The 13,270-nt window shown below is 36.3% G+C and overlaps 1 protein-coding gene across 1 annotated transcript in view; it reads right to left on the bottom strand.

The window, feature by feature from the left end:
• HCRTR2 (hypocretin receptor 2) overlaps positions 1-13,270 on the bottom strand; it is a 123,787-nt gene that overhangs the window by 21,769 nt on the left and 88,748 nt on the right. The window contains exon 4 of the mRNA XM_049894593.1: positions 7,508-7,623. Within this exon, the coding sequence (XP_049750550.1) occupies positions 7,508-7,623 (116 nt within the window). The remainder of the gene's footprint in view (positions 1-7,507; positions 7,624-13,270) is intronic.

Genomic DNA, 13,270 nt, shown 5'->3' with positions numbered 1-13,270 from the left:
TGGATCTTTCCAGTCAGTTGGCCAGGTAGCTGTCCTATAAATTTCTTGGTATAAAGGAGTGGCCACTTCCAGAACTGCATCCGTTTGTTGAACCATCTCAGTTGATATCCCATCAATTCCTGCAGGCTTGTTTTTCGCCAATGCCTTCAGTGTAGCTTGGACTTCTTCCTTCAGTACCATCGGTTCCTGATCATATGCTACCTCCTGAAATGGTTGAACGTCGACCAATTCTTTTTGGTGTAATGACTCTGTGTATTCCTTCCATCTTCTTTTGATGCTTCCTGAGTCATGTAATACTTTTCCTGTAGAATCCTTCACTGTTGCAACTTGAAGCTTGAATTTTATTTCAATTCTTTCAGCTTGAGAAATGCTGAGAGTGTTCTTTCCTTTTGATTTTCTATCTCCAGTTCTTTCCACATGTCATTATAATATTTTACTTTTTCTTCTTGATTTGCCCTTTGAAATCTTCTGTTCAGTTCTTTTACTTCATCATTTCTTCCTTTAGCTTTAGTTGCTTGACATCAAAGAGCAAGTTTCAGTGTCTCTTCTGACATCCATTTTGGTCTTTTTTTTCTTTCCTGTCTTTTTAATGACCTCTTGCTTTCTTCATGTATGATGTCCTTGATGTCATGCCACAACTCGTCTGGTTTTTCATCATTAGTGTTCAATGCGTCGAATCTATTCTTGCGATGGTCTTTAAATTCAGGTAGGATATACTCAAGGTTGTACTTTGGCTCTTGTGGACTTGATCTAATTTTCTTCAGTTTCAACTTGAACCTGCGTAAGAGCAATTAATGGTCTGCTCCACAGTCGACCCCTGGCCTTGTCTTGAATGATTATATTGAGCTTTTCCATTGTGTCTTTCCACAGATGTAGTTGATTTAATTCTTGTGTATTCCATCTGGTAAGGTCCATGTCTATGCTTGCCATTTATGCTGATGAAAAAAGGGGTTTGCAATGAAGAAGTCATTGATCTGGGGAAATTCTATCGTGAGATCTCTGGCACCATTTCTAACACCAAGGCCATATTTTCCAACCCCCGATCCTTCTTCTTTGTTTTCAACTTTGGCACTCCAATCACCAGTAATTATCAATGCATCCTGACTGCATGTTCGATCAATTCAGACTGCAGAAGTTGGTAAAAATCTCCAATTTCTTCATCTTTGTCCTTAGTAGTTGGTGCATAAATTTGAATAATAGTTGTATTAACTGGTCTTCATTGTAGGCCCATGGATGTTATCCTATCACTGGCAGCATTGCTACTTCAGGTTAGATCTTAAAATGTTCTTTCTAACCATGAATGGAAAACCATTCCTCTTCAAGTTGTCATTCCCAGTATAGTAGACCATATGATTGTCTGATTTAAAATGCCCAATACCAGTCCATTTCCACTCACTAATGCCTAGGATATCAATGTTTATGTGTTCCATTTCATTTTTGACAATTTCCAGTTTTCCTAGATTCATACTTCATACTGTCCAAGTTCCGATTATTGATGGATGTTTGCAGCTGTTCCTTCTCATTTTGAGTCATGCCACATCAGCCAATGAAGGTACCAAAAGCTTGGCTTCTACCATGTCATTAAAGTTGACTCTACTTTGAAGAGGCAGCCCTTCTCCAGTCATCTTTTGAGTGCCTTCCAACCTGAGGGGGCTCATCTTCCAGCACTATGTCAGACAGTGTTCCGCTGCTATTCATAAGGTTTTCACTGGCTAATGCTTCTCAAAAGTAGACTGCTGAGTCCTTCTTCCTACTCTGTCTTAGTCTGGAAGCCCAGCTGAAAACTATCCACCATGAGTGAGTGACCCTGCTGGCATCTGAATACTGGTGACACAGCTTCTAGCATCACAGCAACATGTAAGTCCCCACGCTTCAACAGACAAACGTTTGTTAGCCATCCATTTATTCAGCAAACTTTTTTTTTTTTAATATTTATCTATGCAAGGCACCATGTTAATTAAGTGCTGGGATTATAATTGTATATAAGACAGATCCAGGTACAACCCTCAAGGAGTTTTATAGTTAGATCAGTCTGTAAATGAATAAATAAGCAAGTATGAGCATCTATTATATGTATATAATTCATGCTAACCAGTAGAAATACGGAAAAACTCTTAACACTGAACATCCCCAGTCAAAAATCTCAAGCTAAACTTGAAATATCTTTATTGCTACAAGTGTATTAAATGCCTTTTTTCCCCTTACTTTGAGGAATTTTTAAAATTCTAATATATCTATGAATGTTTCTCTGAGTAATTGGGCATTGGATTCCCCTGTCCTCTTCTTTCCCATCACTTCTTCTTATTCTTCGATTCCTTTTTATATTACAAAGCAGTTATTAAACAACTAATTTGTGCTAAGCAGGTACAACTGGAGAGACACACAATGAAGTTCAAAGTGTACTGTTTTCTTCTTTTTAGAGCTGAGGACATAGATTAAAAAAAAAGTCATTATAATACTCTTTAAGAAGCCCTGGTGGTTTTTTTTTTTTGGTGGCACAGTGGTTAAGTCTTTTGTTGCTAACCAAAATGTCCACAGTTCAAATTTACCAGCCATTCCCTAGAAACCCTACGAGGCAGTTCTACTCTGTCCTATAGGGTTGCTTTGAGTTGACATCTACTTGACGCCAATGAGCGTGAAAGACGTGTGTTTAAGAAAGTAGTCACACACACAAACTCAACACATGCCTGCTATTTTAGAAATATATGCAGGATCAGTTGAAAGACTGATTAATGGCATATATTATTAAGGTATTGTATTTACTGAACACTTTCTAGGCTCTAGGCACTTGTATTAATTTATCTAATATGCATAACATATAGGTAGACGCTATACTATTCTACTTTAAAAATGGTAAAACAGAGGCACAGAAATTTAAGTAGTTGGCAAAATTCATGTAACTAGTAAGTGGCAGAGTCAGTATTTGAACTCATGCAGGCTGGCTCTTGAGTTTGTGTTTCAATATCTTTATACTATTAAAAAAACAAACAAAAAAAGCCACTGAGTTGATTCCAACTTCTGACTCATAGCAACCCTGTAGGACAGAGTAGAACTGCCCCGTAGGGTTTCGGAGGAGTGGTTGGTGGATTCAAACTGCCGACCTTTTGGTTAGTAGCCAAACTCTTTAACCATTGCGCCATTAGGGCCCCCTTTATACTATATCATTCTCCAGTATTCGCTCCCCAGCTCGTAACAAGATCCCCATTGCCATGTGACTTTTAATGTCTTTCTGTAAGAGGTGAATATTTTCCATCTCTGTGGTAAAGCTTAACCATGTGACTTAGTTGGGTCAATGAAAAGTGAGCAGATGTAACACATGCCAGTTCGAAGCAGGAAATTTTAAGAGATTTGTATACATATCCTTCAGAAATTCCTCTGTTGCCCTTTCCCCCTGCCACACCATGACATGTTCCAAGAAGAATTTTTTCTTCAGCCTGGCTTCTGGAGTGAGAGGGCACGTGGAGCAGGGACACAGCCACCCTAACATGAGTGAGACATAAGCTGCTCTTTGTGTTTTGTTGCTGGTTTTTTGTTTTGTTTTGTTTTCCCTTACAACAGAAGAACCTAGCAAAAACTGACTAATACAAAAATGGGTGCCAAGAAGTCGGTGCTACAGTAACCAAATCAAACCTGTTGCAGTCCGGCCCATTCTGACTCAGGGTAACTCCATTCGTGTCAGAGTAGAACTGCACTCCATAGGTTTTTTAATGGCCGTAGTCTTGGGAAAGCCAATTGCCAGGTCTTTCTTCTGTGATGCTACTGGCTGGATTCGAACTGCCAATCTTTTGATTTGTACCCAAAACTGGATGCCATCAAGTCAATTCCAACTAATGGCAACCCTATATAACAGAGTAGAACTGTCACATAGGGTTTGCAAAGCTGATATGTTTATGGAAGCTAATTGCCACATCTTTCTCCCGTGGAGCCACTGGTGGGTTTGAACCAGTGAGCACTTTAAACACTGTGCTAGCAGGGCTCTTATGCTTAATAGCAGGAGCTGAGTGCAAACATTTTGTGCCACCCAGGAACCTGCTATTGTAACTAACACCCTAAAATACTTGATATTGGCGTCATGACCGGGTAGTGAGTGTTAAGGAAACTGTCACTGGGTCTGGAAAGTTACAACCCATGTTTACGGTGGTACACTTAAGGCAACAAGATTAGGAAACAGAATGTTGCTAAATGTTGCTATTGGTTGCATTTAAAAGTTAGGAAACAAATGACTTCTTACTAAAAAAAAAAAAGACAGAGCAAGAGAAAAGAGAAGATCTTGGAACTGTGAAACTTACAGTGTTGAAAAATGCAACTGTTGCTCTTATCCAACCTGTCAAAGATTATCTTGAAAAACATGTTGAGTGACAAAGGCTATTAAGACCCTAATTAAGACCTATTCCCAAATAAGAGATTTGTGAAAATCTCTGAATGAATTAAGGGAGCCCCAGTAAATCCTTTCATTTGGATAAAATATGTCAGAGAAAATGAACTAAAGGCATGGCTCTCCACAGGAGCCTGATAGGCTCAAAGTACTGGCAATAAGTTTAGCCAGTGAGAGAGATACAACTCAAAGGGTTGTGGGTGTGGTTATTAGTTTAAGAGCTGATAAGAACGAATTTATTTTTAAAAGAAAAACTAATTTAAGAAGACTGAGTGCTCTGGATATAAAATACCTCTTGTCAACCAACTCTGACACTAGTGGTGCAGTGGTTAAGAGCTCAGGCTGCTATCCAAATGGTTGGCAGTTCAAATCCACCAGCCGCTCCACAGAAACCATATGGGGCATTTCTACTCTGTCTTATAAGGTTACCATGAGTCGGAATTGACTCGAAGGAGTCAATTTGAGTTTTTGGTCAACCAATTCTCTAAGAGCACAAAGCAGGCTGAGAGGCCCATTTAACCCCCATGAGGGAATATTTTTCAATCTTTTGTTTTCGTTGTGTGCCTTGAGTGGATTCAGATTCAATCTGCTCATCAGATATGACCAAAAGGCATGATAGAAAAGGAAGGGCCTACTGGTGGGTGGACTCAATAGAACAATAGATTGGGAACCTACTTCCAGAAAGCAGAGTGAAAAACCCATTGCCTTGGAGTCAATTCTGACTCACAGCAACCCTCTAGGATGGGGTAAAACTACCCCATATGATTTCCAAGGCTATAATCCTTAAAGACAAAGACTGCCACATCTTTCTCCTTCAGAGCTACTGGTGGGTTCAAACCACCCACATTTTGGGGAGTAGCTGAGTGCTTTAACCATTGTGCCACCAGGGCTCCTCTAGAAAGTCAAAGTAGGGGCAATTCAAGGTTCATTTATGATCCCAATGGTATAGCACGTTTTCAAGGTCGGTCTGGTGGGATTTTAGAATTGATATGAAGTAGTGATTTTAAAGGAATCTCTGAGTGGCGCGAACAGTTAAGCTCTGGACTATTAGCTGAAATGTTGGCAGTTCGAACCCACCCAGAGGCACCTTGGAAGACAGGCCTACTAATCTACTTCTGAAAGGTCACAGCCTTCAAAACCCCGTGGAATACAAATGGGGTCTTTGCCATGAGGCGGAATCGACCTGAGGGCAACTAACAAGTGATTTTAAAATATTTCTCATTCTTCTTCTTTATAAATTTAAGTGCTTATTATGGGTCTTGTTTCACTGTTTTATGCTAGATGTGTGTTTTTATATTTGTAGAGATGGTGGGGATGGAGGGATAACTGGTTTTTTTTTTTAGTTACTAGCAATCTGATCAAAGAATGCTACATCCAGATGTGAATGTAGGGATTGTCATGAGATCCTTGACTTTGGGTCTGATGATAGGATTGCACGGGACATGGGGGATGTAAGAAGTCCTGGTAGTGTGAGTGGTTAAGTGCTCAAGTGCTAACCAAAAGGTTGGCAGTTTGAACCCCCAGCTGCTCCATGGGGGAAAGATGTGGCAGCCTGTTTCTGTAAAGATGACAGCCTTGAAAACCTTATGGAGGCAGTTCTACTCTGTCCTATAGGGCCGGTAGAGTGTCATTTTGAGTACGACTCAACGGCAATGGGTTTTATAGGGGTCGTATTCACTGCAGAAAGTGAATACTTTGTATGAAGAAGGAAAGTGAGTATTAGTGACCAAGATTGTGGACCACAATAGATTGTTTCCTCCCCTATAACGGGATTAAACATTTTGGCCCGTTGCTACATTACGTGAAGTGCTTTTCTGTAGGAGGAGAATACTTTTCTGATTTTTTGGCAAGATTGGCACTTGTTTTGGCTGAGGAAATATGAGTAAAAATGATGTATGCCATTTCCAACCCGAATCTTTAAGAGCCATTGCATGTTTCCCAGATCTCTGGCTCTCTCCTCTGCCACAAAAATAATAAGTCCCTGATGGGGGTTGCTTCATCAGCCTGGGTTCCAGAAAGAGAAGACAAATGCAGAAAAGCTGTAGCAGTCAAACCACACCCACCAACATGTAATAAGAGTGGAGAATGAGCTCTTATGATAATCCGTTTATAATCCCACAGTTTGAGGGTTTGTTGTTATCATAGGATAAACCAGTTAAAGCTGATCGATACATATGTTATACTGTGTTCTTCTGAACCATAAAAATGTCCTAGCTAGAAAATTGCTACTGCATTTATAAAATACCTTCCAAAAATAACATGTTTAAAAAAATTTATAAATAGGAGAGTCTGAGCCGTATCCTTGGTCTATGTCTTTATAAAATTACCACTGCAAGTGTCATTTGGTAAAGTCCTTCAAATCCTCAAGGTTCAGCTTAAATGTTACCTTCCCTTCATTAGATCCTCCTCTACTTTGCCTTCTCCTGGCCACTGAGCTCATATATATTAAGGTGATTTTCATTTTATGTCTGTCTGTATCCCTACTCTAGACTGACTTCATCCACATTGTAGACTGGAGCGGTTTAGCTTTTTATCAGACATGCATGCAAAAGGTACGCGATAAATATTTGAAGACTGAATAACTGAAAAACGAATACAAACATTCACCGACAGCAGAATTATCCAACAAATTGCAAGTCCTTCAAATCAGCGTTATAAGCAGTTTTGCAAAATTCTAAATTCTGCCTGATTCTTCTACAGTTCTAAAAAATAAAATCTTTAAACTTGAATAAATTTTTTTTTTTTTTTTATGTAGACCACATGATAAGAAGGCATTAAATAAATCTCATCAAAAATGAAATGGTCTAGACTTAATAGTTTTGGAATGCTTTAAGGGAATTTTTATTTGCTATTTTTCATAAAAAGTAAAATCAATCATGTTACTTCCTAGACAAAAAAGAAGTCAACTAATCACAGAGTTAAATTGTGCTTTAAAATTTAAAGTCACTAAGGCAGTTTATAAATTACATTCCATAAATATTGCTCTAAATTAAAGTCTAAACGTATTTCCATGACTGTGCCTCATTTATTTTGTAATAATATGGATTCCTTTGCTGGGCATGTTAGGTTTCTAAACTTTGTGTTTAAGCACATACTAAATCAAACACAAGCACATTATTTGAAATTACATACCTGTCGGCACCACAGTTTACGAAATATTTGCAGATAGGCCAAAACCATAAGACACAGTGGTGCCATATATGTCACCAGAAAGAAACAGATGTGGTACATCTTGGGGTAAATTTCACCTGGAATGAAAGGCAAAGTAACACAATCTTATAATGCACAGATTTTTTTTTTTCTAAATATACATCTCCTAGTGTCTTTCCTTGAAAGTACACATTTACCTTCAGTATGATTTTGTGTTATATATCCAAAAGGGAAAAATAATTTACAGTATTAAGCTACTTGCATTTACTCAGCATATGTGTATACATACCAAAAAAAAAAAAAAAAAAAAACTCTTTGCCGTCAAGTCAATTTGACTCATAGTGGCCCTATAGGACAGAGTAGAACTTCCCTAGAGAGTTTCCAAGGAGCCCCTGGTGGATTCAAACTGCCGACCTTTTGGTTAGCAGCTGTAGCACTTAACCACTATACCACCAAGTTTTCCGTATATACATATGTGTACATGTAAGTGTACATTAAATGTGAAATCTTGATTTCATTTAATGTAATCAGAAATAACAATTAGTCATTTCTTAATTTGTGTTACCACAATCTTTCCAAAGTCAAGCATTCATTTATCAAAAGGTCCTTTTTGTCTCAATTATTTTATCTGGCTAATTAATAAAAATTAATTTGGGTTGCCCTATACTTGCCTTTACAAGAACGGACATGACTCAATCAAAACCTAAATACTAAACTTTTGTTAAAGTGGGAAAAGAATGTAAACTCAATTGATTCCTCATTAGAATATAACGTCCCTATATTGAGAAGCTATTCCCAGTTATATCTCTAAATGCAAATGTCGGAAAATGTTGGAAAAATAAATACAGCAAATGTTCGATGATGTTTCCTTTTGTGGACTTACTAGAATGTATCCAAAATCCCTCCTTAAGCTTGGTATGTATACATGTGCATATGTGTGTATTCCTATGATTCCCGTAAAAGATGAGATTTCTTAGGTCTTTTTTGTAGTTGTTTTTTAATCCAATGTGTAGTTTTTTTTTTTTTTTTAATATCCACCCCAATTATTAGTCATAATTATCTCTAAGGCTATGGCTTTTCTTATCAGCAGTCCTACAAATGCAGGTAATATCTAGCATAAAAAAAGAAAAAAAGTTTTTTTTCTTACCATAAGTAAGCATTTATTAAAGAGTAAATTTTATCAATTAATTAATGTCCTTGTGATCTAATATTAATTTCTTACCTTTCTATGATGTATCTATTATTATTAGTTTTTAAAATACTTTAAGGAATATTGTCCTTATCCTCAAATTTGAATATAGCACATCGCCCACCTACTTTTACTGCAGTGTGAAACAGGGAACAGAATATATCTACCTGGGTCTAATAATAACTATCAATAACCTGATATAATTTCAACTGAATGATAACCAAAGGGTTTTTTTCAGTTTTAAAATCACACACCTTATTTGACTTTGGTATCACTGGCAAGGGTTATGGTTCTATACTATTTTTGAGGGATAATGCTATCACTCCCATGCATTTTATTCTTTTCATTACTTCCGGAAGGACATGTAAAAACATGAAGGCCCAATTATGTGATCAAATTTGTGGTAAAGGCAATTTATAATCAGGCTTAACCAATAAAACTTACGGTGATGACCAAAATAATAAAAAAAAATAGATAATACTTATTGAAAATTCATTTAATTCTTTTTTTAAATTTTATTTATTTCTTTGTTGCTATTGAGAATATGCACAGCAAAACATACACCAATTCAACAGTTTCTACATGTACAATTTAGTGAGATTGATTACATTCTTCAAGTTGTGCAACCTTCCTCACTTTTCTTTTACAAATTGTTCCTCCCCCATTATATAAACTCACTACCCCCTAAGATTCCTATCTAATCTTTTGAGTTGCTGTTGTCACTTTTATCCCATGTAAATGCTCTTAAAAGAGTATAATGCTCAGGCAGACATATTTTACCAGTTAAGCTAAACCATTGTTTGGTTTTAAGAAGACTTCAGGGGATATTTTTGGTTTAAGGTTTAAAGATTATCTCAGGGTAATAATTTCAGGGGTTCATCCAACCTCCATGGCTCCTTAAAGTCTGGAGTCCATGAGAATTTGAACATTTAATTTTTAATGGATATATTTTAAACATGTCTATGCATTTAATCGACTCGGTGGCACACAACAACATGAGTTTAATATCTTCCACAGTCTTAATTTCCTAGTCTTGTTGCCAGAGTGTGCTGACTTTATTCTCCCTTCTGTAATTCTGTCTTCCTCTTCTCTCTTGGGTAGACACTATAATCTTCAGTGGGGACAACAGGGAACATTTGCTGCTAGGAGGTCTAAGACACCAATTTAATGTGTCATTTCTAACCTCTCTCTTGTTAAGGTGGCATTCACCTAGTTCATCAGACTCTAAATTCCTTTCAAGTTTATCGTGTAAATCAGGCCAGTTACATAAAAAGTAATTGAATCCAAGCAGCCACACTGGAGGAATAACAAACCAGCCTTTCCCTTTGAAGTGCTACAGCCTGAGAAGCATTTGGCGAACCAATTTCAAAGGAATTGGAAGGTGACCTCAGCACTTCCCAGGCACCTGAGTGGCTTTGAAGTTTTATTTGTTTTGAAGGAGATGTCACATGAGCTTCCCACATAAAAATAGATCTTTGAAGCTTAGATATCTGTGAAGCCCTGATATCTGCACCCAACTAAAATGAGCGAGTGGAGGAAGATAGATTTGATAGGTAACAATTTTTTTTTTTTAAACTGTAGCTGTGGATGTGACAACAGTTTGGAGTTCTAAACAGATGTGAGCGAAAGCTCAAGCTGTGGTTGGTGTATTTATAAATATTTGGAAAAATATGTAATTGCCTGGTAAATAGATATTATAATAATGAACAACCACTTAGAAAAAAGTCAATCAAGCAAAATTATACTTATAGGCTAGGATAGATTGCTTTAATAAAGAGATTATTACAGATAGTTGAGGAAACATGATAGACTTAAATTTCTTATTTCATGGTTACAGTCTAAGTTAATTGGTATTATGCCACAAATTTTTAAATTTTAAGTGATGAAACTATCTTTGAAGGCTCTTTGTAATTGATGGGCAACATATTCAATATATTTTAAGACATTTTTATGTAACCTAGAACGTAGCTCTGGTGGCACAGTGCTTAAGCACTTAGATGCTAACCAAAAGATCAGCAGTTCGAACCCACTAGCTGCTCTGCTCCAATGGAGAAAGATGTGGCAGCCTGCTTTCATAAAGATTTGCAGACTTGGAAACCTTATGGAGCAGTTGTATTCCTGCCTATAGGATCTCTATGACTTGGAGTTGACTAATGGCAATGGGTTTGGTTTTGGATTGTAGCTACATGAAATTTGTTCCACTTAAGCATTATCTAATTGAGGAAGCAGTATTTTAAAGATTGACAACTATTAGGTATCTATGTCCCTACTCAACTGATGAACAAGCATAATCCAAATAAAGTCTTTCATATATATATAAAATATATATATATATATATCAAACCAACAAATAAGCAGCAAATGTGGATGTATTTTAGTCTTTGAAATCAGGCATTAGAGAGTAATGTTATATATTAAACAAACAGGCATAAATTAATTTCCCTCAGATGAGTTCAGGTTCATTATTCAGTCAACACTTTGATCTAATTATTTAAAATACCACAAAAATTTTCACCTTTATGCTACACTTTTTGGGGATTGAATGGACAAGTAAATTAAAAATATTTTTCCAAATATTCAGTTTGGCCTGTCTTTTCAAAGTTTATGGGTCCGTTAAAGTTTAACTGAGTCTTTAATATGTTTTATTGTCTTCTTACTAATAAATGTTTTTGTTACATTCTTATTAATTCACATGTTTATATACTTTTGAGACCACAGAATAGGCCAGATGCCATAATTACTTTAACTGGAAAGAAGGGCTATATTACATTTTTTTTTTTTCAGACCACCAAAGAACATTTTTGGCAGTAAGATCCAAGAGGAGAGGGATCATAAGTTCCCACTGCCCAGCACAATGTTTGACAAATTGTATGTGCTCATTGAACAGGTTGGATGAATTAGTAGTGAGACAGTTATATTTTTGATTAATGAATGTGCAGAGAGTTTCTTTCCTTAAAATGTATGTGTTCCTGTGGAATATGCACTTATAAACCAAGCAATCAACACTCATTACACCACCACCCATTGCCATCTAGTTCATTCTGATTCATAGCAACCTCATAGGACAGAGTAGAACTGCCCCATGGGGATTCCAAGCAGTGGCTGGTGGATTTGAACTGCCAACCTTTTGGTTAGGAGACATAGCTCTTAACCAGTACGCCACCAGGGTTTCCAAGGAATCAACAGTGTGGATATTATTCTTGAGCAATTTAAAAAATTTTAGAAGTTTGAATTGATATAACTAAACCAAATGATGAACATATACAAAGGCATATTTGTAAAGATCCTTAAAAGAAATATCAAGGCATTTTATATGTTCTTGAGTGTCTGATGTATCTGTAAGAAGTTACGGCTTATGATCCTTATTTTGAAGAAGCCATAGGCAACAAGGACTACAATGAGTTGCAGAAATAATTTACCCATAAACTATTACATATTTTTGGTAACACTCTCAGTAAAACAGAGGTCCTGGTCATTTTGCACCATGCGAAGGATAGTATATGCCTCTCTGATTTGATAGATTTGAACCAACTGACCACTTTGCTTACTGACTATGGAACAATTATGATAGAATTTTTTTTAATGTTGTAGCTATATTATTAATTCAATTTAGGATTACGGTGAAAAATATAGGTTATGAATTAATCTCAAATAAAAGATAATTTACACCAAAATTTTAAAGATTGAGCCAAAAGGTGTTTGACCTTTAAAGATGCTTAAATTTTAGAGAGCTGATACTGTAAAATATAACTTCCCATACAGTTTTTAGTTTGTGGCTATCATACATATGCCCAGGTTTTAACATTTTGTGTTGGACATGGACTTACAAATAACCTACATTAATAGGGCTCATACTATGTAAAAATCATTGTAGAAAACTAAAAATATCTAATGAGCAAAATGATAACAACCTGCTTTGAGTCGTTCTATGTTCTTCTTGAAAATATTAAGAGATTAATTCCATTTAACATCTGAAAAGTTAATTTTATAGCTTTTATTATGTTTTATTTTGTGGATGATCAACTCAATTCAAGATCGCTTTAATTCTAGCCTTCATAAGCATTTAAAGTAATTACGGGCTATTATAAAATCGCTTTCAAATAGATTTTTTAAATGGCTTCTGGAGGATAAGCTTAGATTTTTAGGTATTCAAAAGTAATTTTTTACTCTAGGAACATATCCATGCTAGACCTGGATAATAAAATACTAGAGGTAAAAATGAGTTTATATATTTATGGTTATTTACTTCATCACATGGCACTTCATCAGAATAACTGACAGGATTCCATAGCTTTGGTATCTTTTTATTAATGGGTATCAATGCTACTTAATCATTCAGGGCAATGCAAAAAAAAAAAAAAAAAGGTTTATAAAAGCAGCCCACAAACTTATAAATGAAACAAATTGCCAAAATACTTAAAGAAAATGCTACTGATTTTGTCATTAGTTGAAAAAACAAAACCACGGCCATGGAGTCAATTCGAACACATATATGCCCTATAGGACAGAGTAGAACTGCCCCAGAGGGTTTCCAAGGAGCAGCTGGTGGACTGGAA

This window comes from Elephas maximus, chromosome 1 (assembly GCF_024166365.1).
Source record: "Elephas maximus indicus isolate mEleMax1 chromosome 1, mEleMax1 primary haplotype, whole genome shotgun sequence".
Taxonomy (NCBI): Eukaryota; Metazoa; Chordata; class Mammalia; order Proboscidea; family Elephantidae; genus Elephas; species Elephas maximus.
This window is presented reverse-complemented; position numbering and strand designations above follow the sequence as displayed.